Here is a 23,918-nt window from a genome sequence, read left to right as displayed (position 1 = left end):
TATATATAATACTGAACTTCTTTATATTAGACTGCTTATTTTTTCAAATACTGACTGGATTCATATCACTTTGATTTGACTAGTGTGTGTGGGGGGGAAATAATTTTCCTTCTACCCTTCTAAGTTTTTCTGGATGTTCTAAAAATTAAATTGACATGAGACAGATTAATAGGAGAAAATAACCAAATTTATTATATATGTACATACAGAGGTTCTATAAGAATAAAGGATCTGAGGAAGAGGAGTAGGAGAGTTGAAGTTAATATGCTATTCTGGACTAAGGAAAGGGAGTCAGGGGTTTGGGACTGCAAAGAGAAAGTAGGCAATTCACACAGATGAGAAAGAGTAAACATATGGTAAACAAATTTTTGCTGGGCCAGCCAGAGACAATGGGACAGGTATTCTGATGCTAAGGTGATAGCTCCTTTCCTTTAAGCAGGTTTTTCTATCTGAATTCCTTTAGGCTAGAAAGGGGGTGGGTCAAAGTTTCTTTCTGAGTCTTTAGTTTCTTAAAAATAACCACCTTAAAATAGTCAATATACAAAAAGGCATATTTTGGGGTGGCAAACTCAGCTTCCCCTCACTAGCAACAAGCAGGTTTCTTTAAGAACATACAGTGTGGACTCATTTAAACAAATATTGCTTCAATTCATTATCTCCTCAAAGAGAAATTCTGAGACCTTTGAAGGTTTGAGGACTCTCAAGTACTTTTTAACCCTTTCGAAAGTTCTTTTGAGAACAACATGTGATTCCAGCTTGTTTTCATAAACACTGCTTAGCCATATTTAGTTTGATCTCATTCCCAGGAAGAAAGTGCAATTGAGGCAAACGTGTGTTCCCCAGGTTTTTAGCTCAGGTCTTTCTGAACATGTGTCCTGTCCTGGCCACATGCTTATTTTTTGAAATTACCAGGTATCCACAGGAGCTTTTTAATGCTCTAATTTCCCAAAGAAATTCTCTCCTTAGCTTCTCCTCCCAGGCACTCAGCATTCTGTTGTTTGCTTCAACTATAATTACCCCTCCCTCCACCCTCACACATTGATGGCAGCTGTTTGCTTATCTGCCTTCCAGTGTTTTGGGGGAATGCTCTCTGCATAGCTCCTTTTCTGTTCTGAGTGATTTCCTTAGGTGGAGCAAAGGTGCCTAGGCACCTTGTGTCATTCCTTCAGGTGGTCTCCAGACAGGTTACAATAGAGTGTTTGTTTTTTTTGGTTAGAATTCTTACTTTAGAAGCAGAGACCAGGGTTCTACACTGTGAATGTGGGCTACCGTCTTTAAGACCACCACTCAGCCACAAGGGGAAAGGGGTAAGGGCAAGTAAAAACCGCAAAGCTTTCCTACTATTTTTTCTTTTCTTTTTAAAAAACAGACTTTTTATTTTCAAAGAGCAGTTTTAGATTCACAGCAAAATTGAGCAGACGGTCCAGAGATTTCTCTTCCCCTACACATGCACAGCCTTCCCGACTAATAAAATCCTGCACTGGAGTGGTACATTTGTTATAGTCAATGAGCCTACATGGACACATCATTATCACCCAAAGTCCACAGTTTACATTAACATTCACTCTTGGTGTTATCCGTGCTATAGTGATGTATATCCATCTACCTATACTATCATATAGAATAGTTTCTTTGCCCTAAAGATTCCATGTTCTGCCTATTCATACCTCCCTCCCCGCTAAACCCTGACAGCACCCATCCTTTTACTATCTCCATAGTTTTGCCTTTTATAGAGTGTTATATAGTTGGAATCATATAGTATGAAGCCTTTCAGATTGGTTTCTTTCATTTAATAATATGCAACTAATTTACTCCATGTCTTTTCATGACTTGATAATTAATTTCTTTTTAGTGCTGATATTCCATTGTCTGGATGTATCAAAGTTTATTTATACATTCACCTACTGAAAGACATCTTGGTTGCTTCTAAGTTTTGGCAATTATGAATAGAGCTGTTACAAACATCTTTGTGCAGGTTTTTGTGTGGACATATTTTTCAACTCCTTTGGGTAATTACCAAGAGTCATGATGGCTGGATCACATGGTAAGAGTACATTTAGTTTTGTTAAAAATTGCCAAACTATCTTTCGAAGTGGCCATACTATAATCAAGTCCAAGCTTGTGCATCTTGCTGCACAACAGCCAATGAGTCCAGTGACAAAGTGTTAGAGAAAGGAAAGCAACTTTATTTGTGAAGCCAGCAAGCCAAGAAGATGGCAAACTAGCATCCTAAAGAACCATCTTAAGAAAGTACAGAAATCAGTCTTCTTTTATATCAAGAGAAGGAGGAAACAGGAGGGGCAAGAGGTGATTGACAACCACAGACATCTGGGGGCCAGGAAGGAAGGGTCTGAGGAAGATTGTGAGACTTCTTTGTTGTTAGTCTATTGACTCCAGTTGATGTGCGTATGGTCATGAGGTTCCTTCAAATCTTTGATAAATAGTCATTATTATTTTTGTACATACTTCCCTTATCCCCTTGGGAGAGGGCATTTCTGGTAAGGGGCCGTTTTTGTAAAACTCAAGCCATAAGCAGAGTGACTCAATATTAAGCAGAAGTTATTAAGCTGAAGGTCATGAAAACAAAACAGGCACGAACAAGATGGAGTCAGAGAGGCTGAGCATTTCACTCTATTATACCATTTTGCATTCCTGTCAGCGATGAATGAGAATTCCTGTTGCTTTATATCCTCTCCAGCATTTGGTGTTACCAGTCTTTTGGATTTTGGCCATTCTAATAGGTTGGTAATGCTACTTCATTGTTTTCATTTGCAATTTCCTAATGACATATGGTGTGGAACACCTTTTTATATTATCGTTTGCCATCTGCATATCTTCTTCGGTGAGGTAACTGTCCAGATTTTTTGCCCACTTTTTAATTGGGTTGATAGTTTTCTTATTGTGGAATTTTAAGAATTCTTTGTACATTTTAGATAACAGTCCTTTATCCTTTAGGTCTTTCACAAATATTTTCTCCCAGATTTCCTACCATTTTTAAGTTAACAATTTCTTAGTTCATTTGATTTCTTTAAACATTTGACTATTTTCTGGAGTCTGACAAAGTTACTTTTGATGGTTTTTGCTTAATTTTTCATGTTTTGTGGAGAGATGGGTCTTTTGGAGCTACCTATTTTCATTGACTTTGTTTCTGTTATTTATTTGAACTGATCCTAGTATGTTGTTCACATGGTGAATAACAGTCACAATAGGACACAGAGAGATGGGGAGGGAGGTATTCAGATCCTGGTCAGGATTCTGCCCAGTACTAACATGGAAGTTTCCAAGACAGAAGAAAGGAATGAGTCTAATCTATGATAGCCAGAACAGAATTTCATGAAAGTCTTATTTCTCTCCTGGCTCTGAGTAGCCTTGTGGTAACTTTCCCTCTCTCCTAAGAACTTGACAACAGAGAGAAGTCTCAGAAGGATGGTATAGGGAAGGTATAGGGAAAGCGAAGAGAAATGAGAGAGTGGAAGAAGAGATGGTGTTAGAGAAAATTAATATCTCCTGCCAACCCAGGAAATCCTCTTCACAAATGTAGAAAAGAAAGAAAATAGTTTTATTATGTTATTGAATAAGCATTAAACCAGAGTACAACATGCATTGTAGGCAATCTACCAATGAAATTACAGAGACAAAAAGAAACACCAATTTTTATATAGTTGAGCAGATATGACCCATCACAAACATGTTTTCAATATTAACGGTAATTTGTCTTCTTATAAGAGGATTTTACAACATTATTTGCTGTATGTTTTTTCACAGTTCATCATAAATTCATCTGGTAATTAGGGTAGCCACCTGTGCTAGTAATTGTTTTTATTTGAAAGAAAAATAAAACCTCTTCTATCTCTGTGTCTAGCAGGTGGTTACAGATTGGAGCCAGGCACCTAAGCTAAACTCCCACAAAGACAGGAGTCTAGGGGCAAGTATCTTCCTTAACGTTTGCATTTCAAAGAGGTGGCTCCCAGGTCTTTTAAGAAAAATATTCCTAGATTGTAAAGCTGGCAAGATACTTTTCAGCCTTTAGAAAGATTTACGTACATACTGAAGGGGCACATTTAAGAATAGGTTTCTCGATGGAAATGCTCTAAGAAAATGGAGGGAGAGACTGGTCTATTTTCTCTTCTCCAATGGTGAAAACTAAATTTAACTCACACTTACCATTACAATTCGATCGCTCTTCCTATGAGCTGCAATAGGTTTCCTTAGCGGAACCCCTGTTAAAAAAGACAATAGACCCCAAAAGGAGTCACTGGTGCTAAACCGAAGTCACCAGACCAACTCTTAACACCAGTCAGTCTGGAGTTTACCTGGTCAGCATGAGTGAGGTAATTCCATCCTCCCCTTCTCCCTCTGCCTTCCCCTAAGGGAAGGTGACCTTGCCTGAAGCAATCCACTCTTTGAAACAATCCACTTCCTTCCCCGCCTCACTTTTCTGCCTATAAAGGTCTCCCATTTTATACAACTTCTTAGAGCGCCTTTCTATCTGCTAGGTGGAGTGCTGCTGGAGTAGTTGAAGAAAGTCAATTAATTAGATCAACTTAGTTGAATTTTGTTTTTAACACCCGGGTCCTAAATAAAAGGCTTGAGTGGCGATTCCATCTTCCAGGACCTGGTAAGTTTGTAACTAACTTTGAGAAGGTGGACAAGAGGAAAATGACTACAGGCATCCAAAGGAGAACGCTGTAATTGAGGATAACGGATCAACTGAGACTAGGAGACTGTTTTTTGCCTTCCCTGCCTGTTTTTCCTGCCAGGAAAATGGGGATGCCCGCACGGGTGCGCGAGCAGCAGGAAGCCATACTTAGATGGCGCTCACAGAAGGTGGCGTATAGGTTATACAGCATAAGCCCAGGGACTTTAACTCGGTTATGGGTCGAAATAAAATCCAAAACAGAAAAGCCTTGCAGTCTATGTACTGGACTAGCCAGACCCGCCAAACGTTAAAGCCTTGAAGCAATGGACCAGCGGGCTCAGGGGCGGGATGCGGAAACCATCTGCAGAAGGTGCCGCAGAGGCTTCTGGGGAATGTAGTCTTTCTGTCGAATGGGCAGAGGGAACAGACTTCACTCCGGAATCACTACCTGTTTTATGCACAGGTATCTTAAGAAAGGAGATAGATAGGCTGTCATTATAAAAGACATTGTCCAGGTGAATTGATCTCGCTTCCCACAAACCGTAACGGTAGCGGCCTATGGTTGGCGGAGCCTGGGGGATTCTGGGAGCTGTAGTTCCGAGCGGCGGAGGACTGCACGGACTTAAAAGTGTCGGTTCTAGGGAGCGACCCCTGCCCCGGCCTCCTGTTGAAAGGAGGATGGGGAAAAGCTGGGCCTGGAATTAAGTATCTGGGTAGAGGGAGGTTCGTGGAGGAGTGCAGTGGCTCCGGCCGGCGGGTCGGGGATGTTTCATTTTTGGCGAAGGGGGTGCGGTCCTAGACACACGTTCGGGGCAGGGAAATGGAGATGAGACTCAGCCAGCTATGAATCCGTGGACTGTTCAGAGCGACGCGGACCTTCTCTGGCTAGGGCGAGTGAGCTGGAACTCTTAATTTTTTGAAAGAGGTGTTATTCGGGGCCAAACAATTTCCGAATAGGGAGGCGGCTGCAGTCATGCATCCTCGGGGTTTATTTGGGTTGTGGGCATGAGGTCAGCCAAGGCCAGAAAGATGGACACCTCTTCTGTGGGGATGGGGGCGCGGCTCCGGCCATATATACCCTGTCGTTTTTAGCAAAGGAGTACTTACTTGGGTCCTGCGTCTACGAAGGTTCGTGGGAACCGAGCATTGATCATGATTATCAAGTTTTTTGTTTTGTTTTGTTTTGTTTTAGTGAGGCTCAGTATAGCCCTATTAGGAGGGGGTGTGGTGGTGGGGGGGACAGTCTCAGGCTCTGCTGTACCTTGGTTTGTTGAGGGGTGGGTGTGTGGAGGTGAGCTTGATGTGAGCTGGGGGAATGTTTTGGGTCTGGAGTCCTGGGGCTTTTAAGGGGTGGGGGAGGTTTTGGCCTAGGACAGACATCCTCCAGTGGTGGTGGGGTGCACTGGGACCTGCATCTAGGCAGTTTTTAGAGTCCGAGTGGGTCTGCTTCTTTGGGATCTGTTGTCTCAGGGTTTGTTGCAAAGCAGGGGCCGTTGGCTGTCTATTCAAATTACTTCCCACATCTGGTGGGGTCCAAGTATCAGGATTTTAATTATATTTTTAATTTTTTGGCACGGATAAATTTTGAACCTACCCAGTGGACCCCCATGGACCTATTACCAGATCTAACATTTATTAATTAATGGCCAGTCTTGTTTCACATACATCCCCTCCGCCCTATATGGATAAGCTTTGAGTATTGTCACACCTCAGAAGGGTTGGTCACTACTGACATTACCACTGACCCAGCAGGCTAAAGGCATGGCACTCCACAGCTAGAGTTCAAATCTAGGTGCTTTCTAGCTCTTCGACCTGAGCAAGATTCATAACTCTGCCTCAGTTTATCATAAGACCTAATTTATGGGGCCTTTGAAAGGTAAAACTTATACAGTGCTTGGTATATAGTAAGCGTTTTTTGTAATGGTTAACTATTACTAATAATGTTACCACTTGAGGCCCATAGTCACTGAAGGGGTTCAGAACAGGCTTCCCCAAGATGTGCCACTTTGGCATGTGAATTATTTTGAATTGAAGGCAGTCAAGACCCTGTGGGCTCATGAGAAAATTTTCCCTCTCCTTTAAAGAATCTAAATTTGAGGCTTTGTCCATAATAAGAGTTGCCACAAGAAATTACTATTTATGACCTATCCATAGGGCAGGGCAAACTTCTTATTAATGAACATCTGTTCTTCTTTTTGTCCTGTAAATGACCTTCCTCTCTGGAGCCCGAGGCACCTTCATCCTTAGCTCAGAATGCCATATGTACCTCATTTTCTCTTTCTGTTCCTGAACCTCTCACATACGTGGGTTTCCCATATATACATATGTAATCAATTTTGGTGGTTTTTCTCTTGTTCATTTTATCTGTCTTATGAAGATTTAATTATTAGAACAGCCAGAAGAACCTAGAAAGGTAGAAGAAAGTTTCTTCTCCCCCTACAGCAGAAAAATAATGGATTCCTCACTTAATAACAGCATATCAGGGCAGGCTGTGTTCTGATGATGCCTATACTTGGCTCTGTCCCTAGAAGCTATTTTCTTCTCTGACAGATCTGAGGCTATTATTTTTAAAGGAAGAGGTGCACCCCTCGTTTTGAACTTGGATATTTCTAGCCTGATATCTGGAGGCCAAGAGAAATTCCTCAATCACTGCCTGTTCTTTCCTCATATCCATCTTCTCATATCCTTGCCTGTCCAGAGAGGACTGTGTAGAGAGAGCAGGCTCCTGACAGCCCACTCAAAGGTGAGTACCACTCACCTTTCACATTCTTTACCTCTCTCAGTGTTTTCTGTGCTCCAAACCATGGGTGAATTTCCTTTGCTCATCCCGTAATGTCTCCTTTGAGGCTCAGAGGTCTTGCTTATTTTCCTAGGATACCAGAGCTGATTTAAGGGCAAGGCTTTTATAGGGACTATTACTCCAGACCAGTGCTCTCACTCAGGTTATCGCCATCCTTGTCCCAGCAACATTTATTTTAAAAAACAATTCAGCTGAGTAACTTTGAAGATCTAATTGGCTTTTCAATAATTCATGAATTGGGCAGCATCCAGCTAGCAAATAGAAAATGAGGAGCTCTACAAAAGGGAAGACAAACTGTCTTCCTCGATTTACTTTAAAGGTCACATTCCTGGGAGAGGTTGAGACTGCTGTTAAGTCTTGGTTTTCTGTTGTGGGGGCAGGTGACTATTTTGGAACCGTTGCTTATTTTTTAACCCCTTTAAGGCTTTTTTCTATGCATTTTATGTTCTTGATGCTTTTGGAAACCTTTTTTAAATGTACTTTACTAATTGTTTCTGACTAGTATTAAAAAATACAATTGATGTTCCTATATTGACCCCTTATATCCTGCCCCTTGGCTAAATTTAAATTCACTCATTAGTTTTAGTTTTTTAAATTTTTATTTTTCAATTAGAGTTGAGAGTCAGTATTATTTTAGATTAGTTTCAGGTGTACAGTGTAGTGGTTAGACATTTATATAATTTATGAAGTGGTCCCCCTGATTCGTCTAGTACCCACCTGGCACTACATATGGTTATTGCGATATTATTGACTGTGTTCCCTGTGCTGTACTTTACATCCTTGTCACTATTTTGTAACTATTTAATCCCTTCACCTTTTTCACCCAGTCTCCCAATCTCCTTCCCATCCCGCAGTCACCAATTTGTTCTCTCTCCGAGTCTGTTTCTGTTTTGTTTGTTCCTTTATTTTGTTCTTTAGATTCCATATATAAGTGAAATCATATGATATTTGTTTTTCTCTGTGTGACTTATTTCACTTAGCATAATAACCTCTAGGTCCATTCTTGTTGCAAATGGTAAGATTTCTTTCTTTCTTTCTTTTTTTTTTTTTATGACGGACTAATGTTCCATTGTATAAATGTACCATAACTTCTTTATCCAGTCCTCTATTGATGGGCACTTAGGTTGCTTCCATATCTTGGCTATTGTAAATAATGCTGCAGTAAACAGGGGTGCATATATCTTTTTGAGTTAGCGTTTTGGTTTTCTTTGGATGGATACCCAGAAGTGCAATTGCTGGGTCATAAGGTAGTTCTATGTTTAATTTTTTGAGGAACTTACAAACCATTTTCCATAATGGCTGTACCAATTTGCAGTCCTACCAATGGTACATGAGGGTTCCCTTTTCTCTACATCTTTGCCAACACTTGTTTTTTATTTATTGATAGCCATTCTAACAGGTGACAGTTGGTTTTAATTTGCATTTCTCTGATGATTAGTGATCATATGTCTGCTGGCCATCTGTATGTCCTTTTTGGAGAAATGCCTATTCAGGTCCTTCGCTCATTTTTTAATTGGATTGTTTTTTGGTGTTGAGTTGTATGAGTTCTTTATAAATTTTAGATATTAACCCCTTATCAGATGTATCATACGCAAATATCTTTTTTCATTCAGTGGGTTGTCTTTTTGGTTTGTCTGTGATTTCCTTTGCTGTGCAAAAACTTTAGTTTGTTTTGTTTATTGGGGCAGTAGTCCCATTTGTTTATTTTCTCTTTTGTTTCCCTTGACTGAGAAGATATATCAGAAAAAATATTATTAAGAGCCTAAGAGCAACGTCAGAGAGTTTACTGCCTATGTTTTCTTCTAGGAGTTTTATGGTTTTGGGTCTTATATTTAAATCTTTAATCCATTTGAGTTTATTCTTGTATATGGTGTAAGGAGGTGGTCCAGTTTCATTTTTTTTTGCACGTATCTGTCCAGTTTTCCAACACCATTTACTGAATAGACGGTCTTTATCCCATTGTATAGTCTTGCCTCCTTTGGATTATTCTAGTTTTGATTTTTTGGATTCTAGGACAAAGTCATGTGAGTATTAATAAAGACAGGTTTATTTCCCATAGATTTATCAGTTTTATTAATTTCATATATATTCCAATATTTTTTTGTTGTTGTTAAAAGGCAAAGATTAAACACACATATTTATGCTCCCATCCTCACCTTTTCTAAAGGTGCCTTTGCTTAAAATGAAGTTTTTGGATGATGTGTAGTAAAATTTTCCCACCTCTTTCTTAATGTCTTCTGTATTTTATATATATTTTCTTTTTAAAGAAAGTCTGCCTGTGTATATTCTATATGTTTCTAAATGTTTATATTTTTGGTGCTAATGTTTAGCTCTTTCTCTACTTATCCTAATCATATGGCAGAAGAGAGAGCGACCATCCGTGCTTATGGTGTGAGGGAATGAATCTAAGAGCTTCTTAGGAGAACCCTAGCTAGCCTCAAAAGGGAACCTGGTAGCAGGAGGACTGCCATCATTTGGGCTGAGATCCTGGACAGGGTGTCTGAGTTGCTTCTGATGGTGGTAAAGATCTTAATAATACCACCTGCTTTTTAGGATCACATCAGTGGAGGATTTCAGCTTGGGACCATCAGGTGACACAAATGTACCTCTCTGAAAAGGCCGTGTGGCATACACATACAAAAAAGAGTCCTGGAGCTCTACCTAGACTAAAAAGGGACTCATTTTTAGATCCCCCCCCCCAAAAAAAATATCAATTCAGAATACAGGGACATAGGGGATCAAACAGCCAAGGGGGTTAGGAGCTGAGCTCTGAATGCCCCCGTTGGTCTGGAAGGAGACATTCTGAGGCTCTTGCTCCACAGGCATTATGCTGTTTCTTCTCTCTGACTCAGGCTCCAAGTGACAGAGCTTGATACAAGACATGGGGTTTGTACCTGAGGTTCAGGGGTGGGAGGAAAGTGTAAATTGTCACATAAGGGAGAGTGGCAGGGGACAGATTCAGGGCCTACAGGCTGGAAAGAAATGAGATAAAAAAAAAAATCCAGGTAACCTCCATAGACTAAGGCTTCATATTTGTTGAAGAGGAGGCTGTGAGAGGACAGGATCCCTGCTGAGGGGGCACAAACTTAGGGCCTTATAGTAAAGGTCCTGGCAGTGTCAAATTGCTTCTCCATTCCACAGGTCCTGGCTTCATGGAAACAAGGTGGGCTTTTATAAGGAAGAAAGTTTGGAGAAGTCACCCTAGGCAGCAGAACTCGATCTCAAGATGAAATAACCTCTACCTGGCCTTCTGGCAGAATTTCAAGACAAACACTGGGCTGACCCTGAGACCAGGATGTTGCCTCATCCTTCTATTTGGGGAGAGCAAGACTGGGAGGAGATTTTGCCTTTGGAGAACAGGGAAGATATGGAGACCATGAAGAAATTCACCCAAAATCATGTGGCAAAAGGTGAGAGTTGTTGAGGATAAGGAGGTAAAGACGGGAGCAAGGCTCCAGGTTTAGCTGAGAATGCTCTAGCAACCATAGCTGAGTAAAGGAACCACTTACTCCATTACAAGGCTTAGAGGACCTGCTCTGGGAGCATTATGGGAGGCCTGGTTTCTCACAGCTTCTTTTTCTTCCCCTAGGTTTGCCTTCTAATGATACTGACTGGCTCCAAGCAAAGGAGGGAAAGCCTAAAATGCCAGTGAGTTGGGGTTACTTTTTTTTGTTGTTCTGAAATGCTGATTCATTTTCCAGAGAATAGGTATACTGTATCTTCATCTGCCATGGCGAATCTTGGAAAGAGAAAAGGGAATCAACAAGTCCATGTCTGCATTAGGTACTGTGTTAGTCACTTTATAATGATCTCTGCATTTGTTTATTTTATTTTCCTTGTTGAAAAATATACCCAAGATTAATAGTAAGAGTCAAGGAAACTTTAAAACATAAGGGATGTTTTTGAAAAACAGATTATTAAAAATTTTAAATGTACTGTTAAATTTCACTTTATATCCACACTATCTAATAATATTTTGCACTGGATTTTTTTTTTTTTTTAACTGTGGACATGTTCGAACCTATATAGAAGTGGAAAGCATAGTAATAATAGGGCCTCAGGTACCATCATCCAGCTTCAACAGTCGCTCACTGGATTATTTTAGACAAATCTCAGCCATCATAACATTTTCTCCATAATTTTTAAAAACAGCTGTAAGAGGGCGGTGGTAGTGGTAATACTGTTTATTCCAGAGAGAGAAAGTCTGGCCTATGGGGCTTGTGATTTGTGCATGGCCATGCTCATCTAGTCTGTGGTAGAGCCAGGATTTCAACCTCATTTTCTCTGACTCTCAAGCTCCTGCATCTTCTAGTGTATTGCCTTCAACACTCTTTCTGCCACATAACTCCCCATCTAAAAATGTAGGAGTATATTTTTCAGTTCTAGGGAATGGGCCTGCATTATATGATGAATGACTCATACAGAATACTCTCTCTAGACACAATGCTTCACACCCCCCATCTCTTCTTTACCAAAAATTTGATGTATTCTTTCATATGAGGTGTGTGTGTAAGATTCTGCAAGCCAAACCAATAGGTTTATAAGTAGACCATCAAGGAGCCTACAAGTTCTTTGGAAAAATAATGTGTAAAAACAAGAAATGATGAAAATAATAGTAATTTTTACTATAATGATTGAATTGGTTACATAATCGTGCAGTAAAAGCCATTACAAAGTGCTAGCCTAACACTTACAAAGCAGTGTTCAGCCACTCACAGTTTGTTGATAATTAAACTCAGTGATACAGAAGGACAGGGCATATTCCTTGAGTGGTGGTGGGGGGTGGGGCGGAGCTCAAGCCCTGCACTGAGAGAGAAAAGGGTTCTTTGCTGAGCCTAAGAAAGAATTCAAACGCCTGCTAAAGTTAGAGCCGAAAGAAAAGTTTATTAGAAAAGGGAAAAAACAAAGACAAGAAAGTAAGAACAGAACGCCAAGACAAGAAAAAACGTCCCCATGTTGGGTAATCCAGTTTATATATCATTCTTAGTTTTTCTGTGAACCACAGCTCAAAGACTTTGTTTACCTATTTTCCTTTGACATGGACATGCAGTGAGAAAGGATAAGAGTATCTAGCATGTAAAGGTACAAATGTGTTGTGTGAAAGGCCTGCTGGCAGTTCCTAGCCTTTGATCCATAGGTTCCCCATGATTTTAGCCATTGGGAATGAACGATTTTGTGTAGGGCACTGCTAAAAGACTCTGTTTTCCCTCTTTTCCCTTCATAGTGTGGGAAAATGGGTTAGTAATCCCAGGAAAAAATCTTCCTTTGTTCTGCAGGTTTCCTAGTGGTCTGCTATAGGACTGATAAGCATATTACAGTCTCTGAATAAGCTTGATTTAACATTTTAGTTCTCTTGCCTCCTCACTACATTAATAGGACACAGGAGAAGTGTTTCTGGAATGGTGACGTGAGGAGCTCCACAGACTGTCTCCCTAGTAAAACAACCAAAATGATTTAAAAAACCTATAAAACCCAGCCATTTAAAGCCTCTGCAAACTGTCCTAAGGACATATATACAAATGGAGAAACATTTCAAGAAAACTTACTAAGTCTCAGTGAGAACAGCAAGAGTCCACGGCATTTGGTCACCAACCTGCTCTCTTGTGCCCACTCTTCAGCTCAGTGTAATGGAAGCTCTACTCCTAGTGGATATAGTCACGAAGGGGGCTCGTTCTCCCAGTTCCCAATCTAGGACTATACTTTTTCCCTGGGAGGGGCAGACCACCTCATCACTCCCGGCTCAGTGTTGCAGGCAAGCTAGTCAAGAGGCCTGGGGCTTTCTTCCTCCAACACTCCCTGTCTTGTAGGAGAGAAGCTCTGTCTTTGGCACAGGAGGGATCTGATTGCCTTCTCCCCAGTTTGCTCATAAGGCAGAGATTCTCTGCCAGGAGGGGAAGGCTGAGAAGAAAGAAGCTGCCACTCTTGCCCAGTGGCCTGCTCGTAGCAGGAGTGTCACTTAGAGAAGTGGTTGCTCATCCTGATCCTACTTTTGACCAGTGGAGCAGAGGTCCTGCCTGGGGGAGCGCTTCTTAAGGACACACTGGCTTTATTTGGAACTGAGCATAGGGAAGCTGAAGCCTAAGGGTGCTTTTAAAAACAATGGAGATTTTGGTGGTGAGTAATGAAGAGGAAGCTGGCAGGTCGGTGATAGCAACAAGCAAAATGGCAGATCAGCTAGAAGTTTAACAGAGGAGCTCCAGGGAAAGAGAGAGTTGAGAAGAACCCTCCTAGAGTCTCAAATACTGGCTTCTGTAAAAGGGCCTGCCTTTAATGGGATCGGATTCTGGAGCCATTTATAACCCCAAGACATTGTTGAATATAATAGAGCAGTCAGCTGTGATTAGTGGAGGATAATAGTAGGGTGCAATGTGAATAGAGACGGACCATCTGGAACCTTAGAAACCTTAAGAGAGATCAGGGAAGGACACAGCCCTGCTTAAAGGACTGTCATTTCTAGAGGAGGGAGGGTCAGAGTGACTGCATGTTCAAGGGTGCATCCACCAAGCCACATCTTCAGGGGAATAGCCTTTTTTGAACTAGTCCAGACAAGTCACAGAACATTGGACAAGCAATCACAGCAACAGCCTTGGGAGGGGGTATATTGTATTTTTATTTTTACATAAAATGTCCAGTATTCAACAAAAAAATTATATAGGTAGGTAGGTAGGGAAATAGGCAGGGAGAGAAAGAAAGAATTTGTGAATACAAGAATGAGTGAAACCCTAAAATTTTTCTGGCTTTTAAAACAACTTTTCAGTTTTCTGTGTTACGTTATCTCACTGGATTGTAAATTCATCTTCCCTTTATTGGTTAGGAGTTGTTCATCGGATGATGCGCTCTGAACACAAAGTTTCTTTTAATAGGAGTTCTCCAGCTCATTATCAATTCTTCCATCTCAGAATTCCTCCATTACAAAACCTCAGGGTCATTTTCCAGAGCACTGTTTGAGGTTTTCGAAATGATTCACTCATTTTATTGCAGGAAATGACACCAATGGAGGAATTTGGACGCTCAGACAACTCTGTTAGAGGAAGGAGAATTTATTGGCCAGCAGAGAACGTGAGGTTAACACCACCATGCACGAGCTCCCCTTGGTTGGATTTCTTACAGCTTATATACCATACCCTTGCGGTGTCCATGCAAGGGGCGTGTGATTTCTTTGTCTGAGGTTTCACTTGCGTTTCATGACTCAGGATGGGGAGGAGGAGCTTCAGGTGGGGGCGGGGGTAAGGAGGGATGAATTTCCAGACTACTGGTCTTACCTGTTTACAGGTCATTTTGCCTTGTAGAACCCATGACCTTGGCACTGTCAGCACGGTTAGGGAATTCTCGGAGAGAGGGGACACTGAGGCTATAAGCAGAAGTAGCACTTATTGATGTCAGCACCAGCTCAGCAGATTCCTATCCAAAGGCTGAGCCCCGATTGTAACATAGCAAGCAGTTTTACATAGTCTTGTTATTCCTACAGAGCTACAGAGATAAGGAAGAGCATTAGTTGGATAGCAAGCTATGAATCAACAGATGAGAGTCCTTGAGGTGGGGGAAGTAGCTATGGGAAAACATGTTAGCTGGAGAGTCCTGGGTGGGGAGAGGACAGTCAGGAATGGATTTTAATTGGCTCAGTTGGTCATTTCTGCAAGCCTTTTCCTCTCTTAATTTTTCTAATGAAATCATAAGCGTCTGAGGGCCAGGAATGTGTTGTATACATCTGTTGTGGTTCCTTCAGATTTTAACACAAAGCCGTAGTGATGCCCAGAAGAATTCGATATAGAGAACTGTGTACCCTGAAAGAACTAGACCAACTTCTTGTATATCCAGACTCTCCAGGGCCACCAGGTATGCTCTCCACACTGGGAAAATTGATGGTGACTTGCTCTCCGGTAATTGGCTGCTTGTTTATAGGTGCCCGTTACTTCAGGGATGTGGCTGTGGTCTTCAAAGAGGCAGAATGGAAGAGACTGAGCTCTGAGCAGAGAAACTTATACAAAGAAGTGATGTATGAAAATTACAGGAATCTGCTCTCATTGGGTGAGGTTGTGTTCTTCATTAATTCAGTAGAGATTTATTGACTACCTACTATGTGCTAGAAAATGTTCTAAACACCTGGAACCTATTAGTAAATGAAATAGTAATTACTGTCCATGGATGCTTACTTTTTCTAGTGTGTAGAGACAGACAACATATAAAAACCTTCATATACAGGGATATTATGACATGATATGGCATGTTAGAAGGTGATAAGCACTACCCAATAAAAAATAATTAAAAAGTGGAGCAAGATAAAGGAGTATTGAGTGTAAGAGGGTGGCTAGCTGCATTTTGAAACTGGCTATTTGAAATCAGTGAGGAGGTAATATTTAACTGAGGATATAATGTGGTGAGGGAGTTAGAGCTCTGGGTACCTAGGGTAAGTGCAGAACTCATCGGTGCTCTGACCTTAAGGAAGGGATGTGCCTACTGGGTAGAAGGAATTTCGAGGAGGCCAGTGAAAACCGAAGCACAGTTTGCAAGGAAGAGAGTAGTGAGAAATGTCTTCTATGACAAGTTAAAATTAAATGTCAGTGTTTGTAGGGCTTTTGGGTTTCATCAGCCATATTTTTTGTCATTGATTTAAAAATGTACATTGATTCTTTAAATCTAGGTTGATAGACACTTCTGATTGCAGCTTTACTCTGATTCAGGGGTTTGGCACCTTTTTCTATAAAGGACCAGATAGTAACTATTTTAGGTTTTGTAGGTGATGTGATCTCTGTAACCACACTCACTTCTGCCCTTGTAGCACTAAAGTAGCCACAGACAATACGTAAATCAATGAGTGTGACTGTATTCCAATCAGACTTTATTTGTGGACACTGAATTTTGAATTTCATATAATTTTTATGTATCATAAAATATTATTCTTTTGACTTGTTTTCAACTCTAAAATTTTAAAACCATTTTTAGCTCGTAGACTGCAACAGAGGGCCAGATTTAGCTTGTCGACCTTAGTTTTTGCACCCCTTGTTCTAGATCAGTGCCATCCAGTGGAAATACAATGTGAATCACATGGGTAATTTTAAATTTCCTAGTGACCACATTAAAAAAGTAGAAATAAATGTCACCGGTGAAATTAAAATATCTTATTTAACCCAGCATATCAAAATTTTATCATTTCATCATGTAAGCAATATAAAAGATTAATGAGATATTTTACTTTTTTTGTACTAAGTGTTCAAAATCTAGTGTATGTTTTATAGTTACAGCACATCTTTGTTCAGAGGAGCTACATTTCAAGCACTCAAACGTGTATGGCTAGTGGCTACCAGATCACATAATGCTGTTCTGGCTACTCCTATATTTCTAGATAAAGCATGTAGAGAAGACTCATAGTTTTGGAGACAGAAACTAGTTTCAAGCAGGAGTTTCTTCAGGATTTTTTTTTTTTTTTTTCAAATGGCATGGCTGTTTCCCAGATACCAATTAATCAGATTTTCCTGGTTCCACTTTTACCTTCTTTGATGTGTTTTGATCTGACTCCATCTAGTTTGAGCCCCATCTAATTAAAAGTTGATTTGGCCTTAGCTAGTCAACCTTAATTAGATTTTGTTTTTATTATTTTCCTCCAGTCATATTTTCCTCTTTCTTTATGTTAATTCATTGAATGGGTTCAAAAGAAAATGTTAAAGTGACCTGGTTCAAATTAGTCTCGATATGGGAAGCTTTGATCCAAGTTGCATTTCTTGAAATTGTTTTCTTTGTCTTGCTCAACACCACAATATTCTGCGGCTCCCCAGACTCTCCTGTCTCTCTTTTCGACTTCTGTCTTCTTCCCTTTTCTTTGGGTTATAGAGATCCATAGGACTAATGTCACAAACTTTCTCTTTTTTTTTTTTCTGGGTCTATGTTAACATCCTTAGACAATTTGTGAACTGTAATGATTTGCCCATAACATATTATGATAAACCCATATTATCTGTCACTCTGTCACCTGTGCTATATCCTCACATTTCTGTTTGGTTATAAGAGAACATAAGTTTATTCTCAATCTTACCAAAAATTGAGATCATACAATCTGCCCTCTAAACCAGTCTCTTTTCTCTAATTCTCCACAAATTCATGTTACGAAATCTCTTCTTCAAGGATACTGTTAGAAATAAATGAGCTGATATCCCCTGAAATAATCTTTAAAGCCTTCATAGGAGTGATATTTCAGTTAGCATAGGCTAGTAATGCTGTAGTAAGACACAGCACCAAAACTTGGTGGCTTATAACAGCGAATGTTCATTTCTTACTTATATTACTTCTTTTCTACAGTTCGGTTAGTATTTTGGAATCCAGGCAAAAGGACCAACCTCTGTGTGGGTCATGGGATTCTTATAGAAGAGGGGGAAAGAGCAATGAAGGAACCACATTGTGGCTCTTAAAACTTGTTTGAAAGTGGCACTAACTTTTCACCAATGTTCGGTGACTAAAGCAAATCCCATAGCCAAGTCTGATGTCATTGTGATGGGATCGGTTTGGGCACAAGGTGCTGGAATCCTGAAATCACGGACCATGTCTTTTTTGTCTACTGCTGAATCCACAATACTCAGTAGAAAACCTAGCACTTAGAAATTTCTAATAAATGTTTGGAATGGGCAACCAGAAATTCGGATTTTTTTTCATACACAGTCTCTTTCATATACTATTTACTACATTTGGGAGACCACCAGACTGAGTGACGTTTTATGTGTATCAGTCTTTTTTTTTTGTAATAAGAGAATCATGAAGGAGATTTCCACATAAGTCATAGCGACTGTTACCTCCAAGTGGAACAGAGTTGTAGACGGTATATATTAATGTGAGTGTTTGTGGCTTAGAGGATTTACTAGAAAGAAAAGCCTGAAAGTATTGAAGCTGCTTATAAAGCAGAATGTTTACTTTCAAGGCTCCTAGGCTGAGTGACATGTAGCATGTTTTTGGTGTGGATTTACTGAATTGCAGTAGAAAATGGAATGTGTAGAAATGGAATGTAAGGGAATTATCGATGGAAAACAAATAATCAATAACAGGTGTGGTAGGAAGACACTCTCTGTCCTAAGACAAGGCGGAGCAGCCCAGCAGCCCTACTTAGGGCTTCTCTAACTGAACACTCTCTCTCCAACAGAATCAAAGCCAGAACCAGGCTCCTCTTCCTCCTGCCTTCTGGCTTCCTCGCAGCCACTCCTCAGCCAACATGTGCTTCAGATCTTCTTGGGCTTATGTGACTTTCATCCAAGGGATTCTGGCCAAGGGCATCAGGAGCACAAGTTTTCTGCTCAAAGCTGCTGGAGTGAAAACACAGAAAGGCAAGAGAGAGAAGGTGGCTGTAGACCCCAGTGTGTGAAGACAGAGGAGAGAGAGACCTCAGGCACATTCCCCAGCCCACCCCGAAGACAGTCAGCAAGTTCTAGAGAAGGCAAAATGGTGGAAACAGAGCCTAACTTAGCCCAAATGGTAAACCCTGGGCAAACAGACAAAGGAGTGAAGGAATTAGAAACCCTGCAATCTGGAGCAGTTAGCTGTAGTGAGCATGCACTAGACTGTAGCCTGAAGTCAAACTTCATTACAAACCAGGTGACTCTCTCAGGAGAGAAGCCCTATGTTTGCAGGGAGTGCGGGTAAGGCTTTAAAGATAAGTCAAACCTCATCAGACACCATCGGACACACTCAATAGAGAAGCCTTATGTGTGCAGTGAGTGTAGCCGAGGCTTCAGCTTGATGGCAATCCTTATTAATCACCAGAGGACACACTCAGGAGAGAAGCCATATGTGTGCAAGGACGGTAGGCGAGGCTTCAGCCAGAAGTGCAGCTTCAACAGACAACATGAGAACACATTCAGAAGAGAAGCCTTATTTGTGCAGGGAGAATGGCCAGACCTTTAGAAATAATTCAGTCCTCCTTAGATATTGGTGGACTCACTCAAGGGAGAAGCCCTATATTTGTCAGGAGTGTGGGCAAGGCTTCAGTGAGAAGTCATACTTCATATGACACCAGAGGACACACTCAGGGGAGAAACCCTACATGTGCCTGGAGTGTGGACGAGGATTTGGTGATAAGTCAATCCTGAGAATACACCAGAGGATTCACTCAGGAGAGAAGCTCTTTGTTTGTCAGGAGTGTGGGCAAGGTTTCAGCGAGAAGTCATCCTTCATCAGACAGCAGGACACAGGAGGGAAACCTTACGCGTGCCCGCAGTGTGGATGAAGATGTGGTGATAAGTCAACCCTGAGGAAACACCAGAGGTTTCACTCAGGGGAGAAGCCTACATGTACAATGACTGTGGCTGGAGCTTCAGCCTGATGGCAATTCTTCTTAATCACCAGAGGACACACTCAGGAGAGAAGCTGTATGTGTGCAAGGAATGTGGGCAAGGCTTCAGCCAGAAGTCCATCCTCAACAGACAACACAAGAACACATTCAGAAGAGAAGCCTTACGTATGCAGGGAGTGTGGGTGAGGCTTTTTCGATAAGTCAACCCTCATCAGACATGAGAGAATACACCTGGGGGAGAAACCTCATGTATACAGTGACTGTTGTCGGGGCTTGCGCCGGAAATCACTCCTCATTTACCAGAGAAAACACTTGGGGAGAGAAGCATTATGTTTGCAAGGAGTGTGGGCGAGGCTTTAGCTACAAGTCAGATGTCATCTGCTATTAGTGGAGAAGCCTTGTGTATGCAGGGATCATGGGCAACACTTAAACAGTCAGTCAAACCTCATCTTACACCAGAGAGACACCTGGGGAGTAGTCCTGTGTGTGCAGAGTGAGTGAAGCTGTGGAGAGCGGATTGTAAGCTGAGAAGGTCCTTATAGTCTGCGAGGGCAACCAAAGGTTACCTCGCCTCTGCAAACTCCTTATGAGAAAAAGAAAGTACAAATGTAGCCACAGGCAGGCAAACAAGCTGAAGGTCATGATAAGACATAGCTTAGGAAAAGTAGAAAAAACGATGTTGTTATGCCTAAGGGAAACTGCTTATGCCAACTAGTATGTTTTTGTATAAAAGCAGCTTGCAAAATTAAACTGTGTCATTGTCCTCCATCAGTGGGCAGCGGACCTCCTGATCCCAGCTTTCTGTCTTCTTTCTTTTCTTCATCTCCCACTGTTCCCACTCAGGTATTATTTTCTAGAGTTGCACTGGATGTGGCAGCATTTACTGCTTGCTGGACACAGCATGAAGCTTCAGAGATGTGTGAGGTCTTCTCAGGCACCGAAGACACATTCAGGAGAGGAGTCGTATGGGTAACTCTGGCCATAAGTCAACCCTCATTGCATAAGGAGGCCATACTTAGGCGAGAAGTATTGTGTGTTCAGGGTCTGTGAGTGAGTTGTTAGCAATAAGACAACATTTACCAAACATCCAGTGGCCAACTCTGGAGAAGTATCATGTGTTCTGGGAGTGTTGAGGGGGCCTTGGCAAAAGGACAAACAGGCAGGCACAAGGTGGCACACTCAGGAGCTGTGTGTTTGCAGGGAGTGTGTGTGAAGCTCTTGTGATGGGTCAGGCTTCTCATGCTGTAGGGAGAATCCTTATATGTACTGTAGAGCTCTGCTCAGATAACTTTATCAGGACCAATACCCCTGCAGCTCCTGAAAACTGCTAATGGCTGCAGACATGAATTCTCCTCTAGGACCTGCTCTCAACCACAGGGAACTGCACCTTCCTAAGGGGCTCCTCCTGGCTAATGACTGATTGATATGGAGAGAAAAAAACCTCACTCCTTGATTTGCTTGGGTCCAAAGGGTCTTCCGAGATCCAGAGATGTTCATCAAACAATGATTTCTCAGCTTGCAGGTATCTTCTTCCTCTGCTCAGTCCAGCCCTCAGTCTCCAAATAAACCACTCAATTCTCCATGTCATTGTCTCTCCAAGGAATCTACTCTAAGACATCAGAAGTGGATTAGGAGTGTGGACACAGCTTTGGTCCTATCACCCCTCACAAACCCCAATGTATACAGAATAGAAGCTCTGTTTGGGCAGAATGGTCAAGGACTTAGAAAGAGTGCACCCCAGGGTATGGCAGAGAACAGCTATATTGGGGAAGCTTTATATGGGCAGGGAGGGAGACTGAGACGCTTCAGCAGTAAGTTACACCTCATCTTGCACCAGAGGACACTTAGGAAGAAGACATAGGTGGTCAGGGTTGGTGGGTGGAGCTTTATCCTAATGTCCCTCAACAGACTATGAGGACAGTTTTGCCACCACAGACCACAACCTTACTCACCTCTGAGGGGGTTTCAGAAGTCTTGACCAATTCTCTATATGAGAGTGAAGGTGGCACTAACAACTAAATAGACTTTTTCTCCCACTTTTTGTAATCAGATGGAAAAGGTAGGTTTTATTTAAGTAATCAAAGAACAATCAACTTGTTTTATTTTTATACAATTCTTTTCCATGTTTTCTTGCCTTTTTGTTCTAGTAAAATCTTTAATAGGTTCAAGCTATGTATGTTAGTCTCTCATCTGTCTGGAAAGGAATTTACATTCACAGCCGAATTCCCTGCATGAATTCAACCCTTGAGGAAAAAATAAGTCCCAAATAAATCTAATAGATTTACTGGAACCCGAGCCTTTGCACGGGGAGGAGGATCTAGGTTGTGGAGACAATTCCAGCTGAGGGGAGGGAACTTCAGGGCTCCAGGGGCTGGGTTGCCTCTTCTAACTGATCACTCCCTTTGGCCCTTCCCTGGATTTTCCTACCCTTAATATCTGTTCATGTCTCTGCTGAATCCTTCTCAACCTCATCAAAGCATCACTGTTCCTTAATGGTTTGTTCACATTCTGCAGTTCCAGGAACCCTTTCAGCACACTCCCTCTTCACCCTTCCAGAACCCTGGCTCAGACTCTTCAATCATGCCCAAACTGTTCTCCAATCATGAATCAGTGCTTTGGGCCCCTTAGCTAGTAATAGTTCTAAACACTCTAAAACACAGCTCCAATGCTGCCTCCTGAGCCCTCCAGTCCTGCTAATGACACCGCGCATCATCCCTCTACCGACTGGTCCAAGACGGCCTAGCCATACCCCAGCCATCGTTTATCAGCCCAAGGACCTAGCCATTTGGCCACATCCTTTCCTAGTACTCCTCCCTCAGAGCCCAAATTGCCCAATTTGACAACTCTGTAGGCCTTGCTCTAACTTTTGTGTCCTGGGTCAATAACTTTTCACTGAAGAGGGTCTGCCTAGGATCTAGGAAATTGGTTTGTCTGGTTAAGGTTTTCAAGGTTCACAAAATCAGAAAAAGCACAGAGTGGTTTTGATACCCCATCAAAGGAGGGGACAGTAAAAAAGTGTGAAGTGACTGGCTCCAACACTGACTGGCTCCGACGCTTCTACTCACCTCCTCAGCCATGCAGTCAGCTCCCGGTGGGTCCTGAGTCAGCTCTGGAGAGGAAAAGGTGTCAGCACCCAGAGTGTGGGCCTCCACACTTTGGACATGTTTCTTTGCCAAAACTATTTGTCTAACAACACTTTGCTCTGGTCAGAAATGGAAGCCACAGAGGGAAAAATGTATATCGGTTTGCAGCCTCTAGGGTTTGAAGAGATGACCCCAAGTCCCTTTCCCATGTCCTGATATTGGAAGAAAAAAATGCAAACAAGAAGATCAACACCTTCCTTTAAGAAAAAAAAAAAGGTATACCCTGTTCAATACTCACTAATTTTAATCTAGAAGATGTTTTGGAAATTAGCCGAACACTCAACTGCTCTTCAATTAAAGAGAAGTTTGGAATAGGTTGAAACATGACATTCTAGAATCCTAAAAAAATGAAGATTCTTAGAGTTCCATCTACCAGTGTTCTGAAGAGGATAAAAGCATTTCATTTCTGAGTGTTGGGGCAACAGTTGAGGACTGGAAAATCTCACAAAACCAGGTTACACACAGGGACAGCCTTTTCCCTCATCTGCTGCTGACGTAGACAACAAGGACAGGTCCCAGATGACCCTGCTCACTGGGCACAAAGGCAGAATTGGCTCTGCAGAACCCTCACTGCTGATGGTCATCGGTTCCCCTTTTACCAACTTCGTGCTTCCTCTGGGAACTAGAAGGCTACTTTTTGGTGGGGAGAGCTTAATGTTACGGATCTTAATGCTATTTACAGTAGTTTTTATTTGAACTGGCTCTCTTCAGTGTCTGTTTTAATAACCCAGAGTAAAAGCAGGGCCTGTGCCTTCCTTTATATCTAAAAAACACTGTGACTAAAAGAGGCTTACTTGTCTTTTGAGAGAGGAGCCCAACCTGCAAAAATCTTATCATAAATAATTTTTTGCAATTTTGGAAGTGTGTCTGACCAATGAAATTGTGAAAACATTTCAGATAAGATTTTCTGCTGAATATATTGGCACAGGAATTGTCTGGGGGTTGAAATCTGAAAGAGAAGATGCAGGGAAACTGAAAACTTAAGAGAAAGGCGTGATGAGCAGTACTGAGACTAGGATAAATTTAGGAAGTCGGTGTCGCTGTTGCCCAGATGAAAGGTACAGG

The 23,918-nt window shown here is 41.6% G+C and overlaps 1 protein-coding gene across 1 annotated transcript; it reads left to right on the top strand.

Annotated features, from left to right (window-relative positions):
* Positions 1 to 5,139: 5,139 nt before the first annotated feature.
* Positions 5,140 to 21,878, top strand: ZNF343 (zinc finger protein 343). The gene is given in 11 exon segments (XM_036229571.1): positions 5,140 to 5,533; positions 7,308 to 7,382; positions 10,581 to 10,602; positions 10,697 to 10,849; positions 11,029 to 11,091; positions 15,342 to 15,467; positions 18,565 to 19,210; positions 19,269 to 19,699; positions 19,702 to 19,841; positions 19,843 to 20,025; positions 20,027 to 21,878. Coding segments are annotated over 11 exon segments (1,962 nt in total). The 5' UTR covers positions 5,140 to 5,482; the 3' UTR covers positions 20,099 to 21,878.
* The last annotated feature ends 2,040 nt before the right edge of the window (positions 21,879 to 23,918 follow it).

The sequence above is a fragment of the Rousettus aegyptiacus genome, unplaced genomic scaffold, assembly GCF_014176215.1.
Source record: "Rousettus aegyptiacus isolate mRouAeg1 unplaced genomic scaffold, mRouAeg1.p scaffold_m13_p_12, whole genome shotgun sequence".
In the NCBI taxonomy this organism is placed as follows: Eukaryota; Metazoa; Chordata; class Mammalia; order Chiroptera; family Pteropodidae; genus Rousettus; species Rousettus aegyptiacus.
Note: the sequence above shows the minus strand (reverse complement) of the source record. Positions and strands in the feature narration are given on the sequence as shown.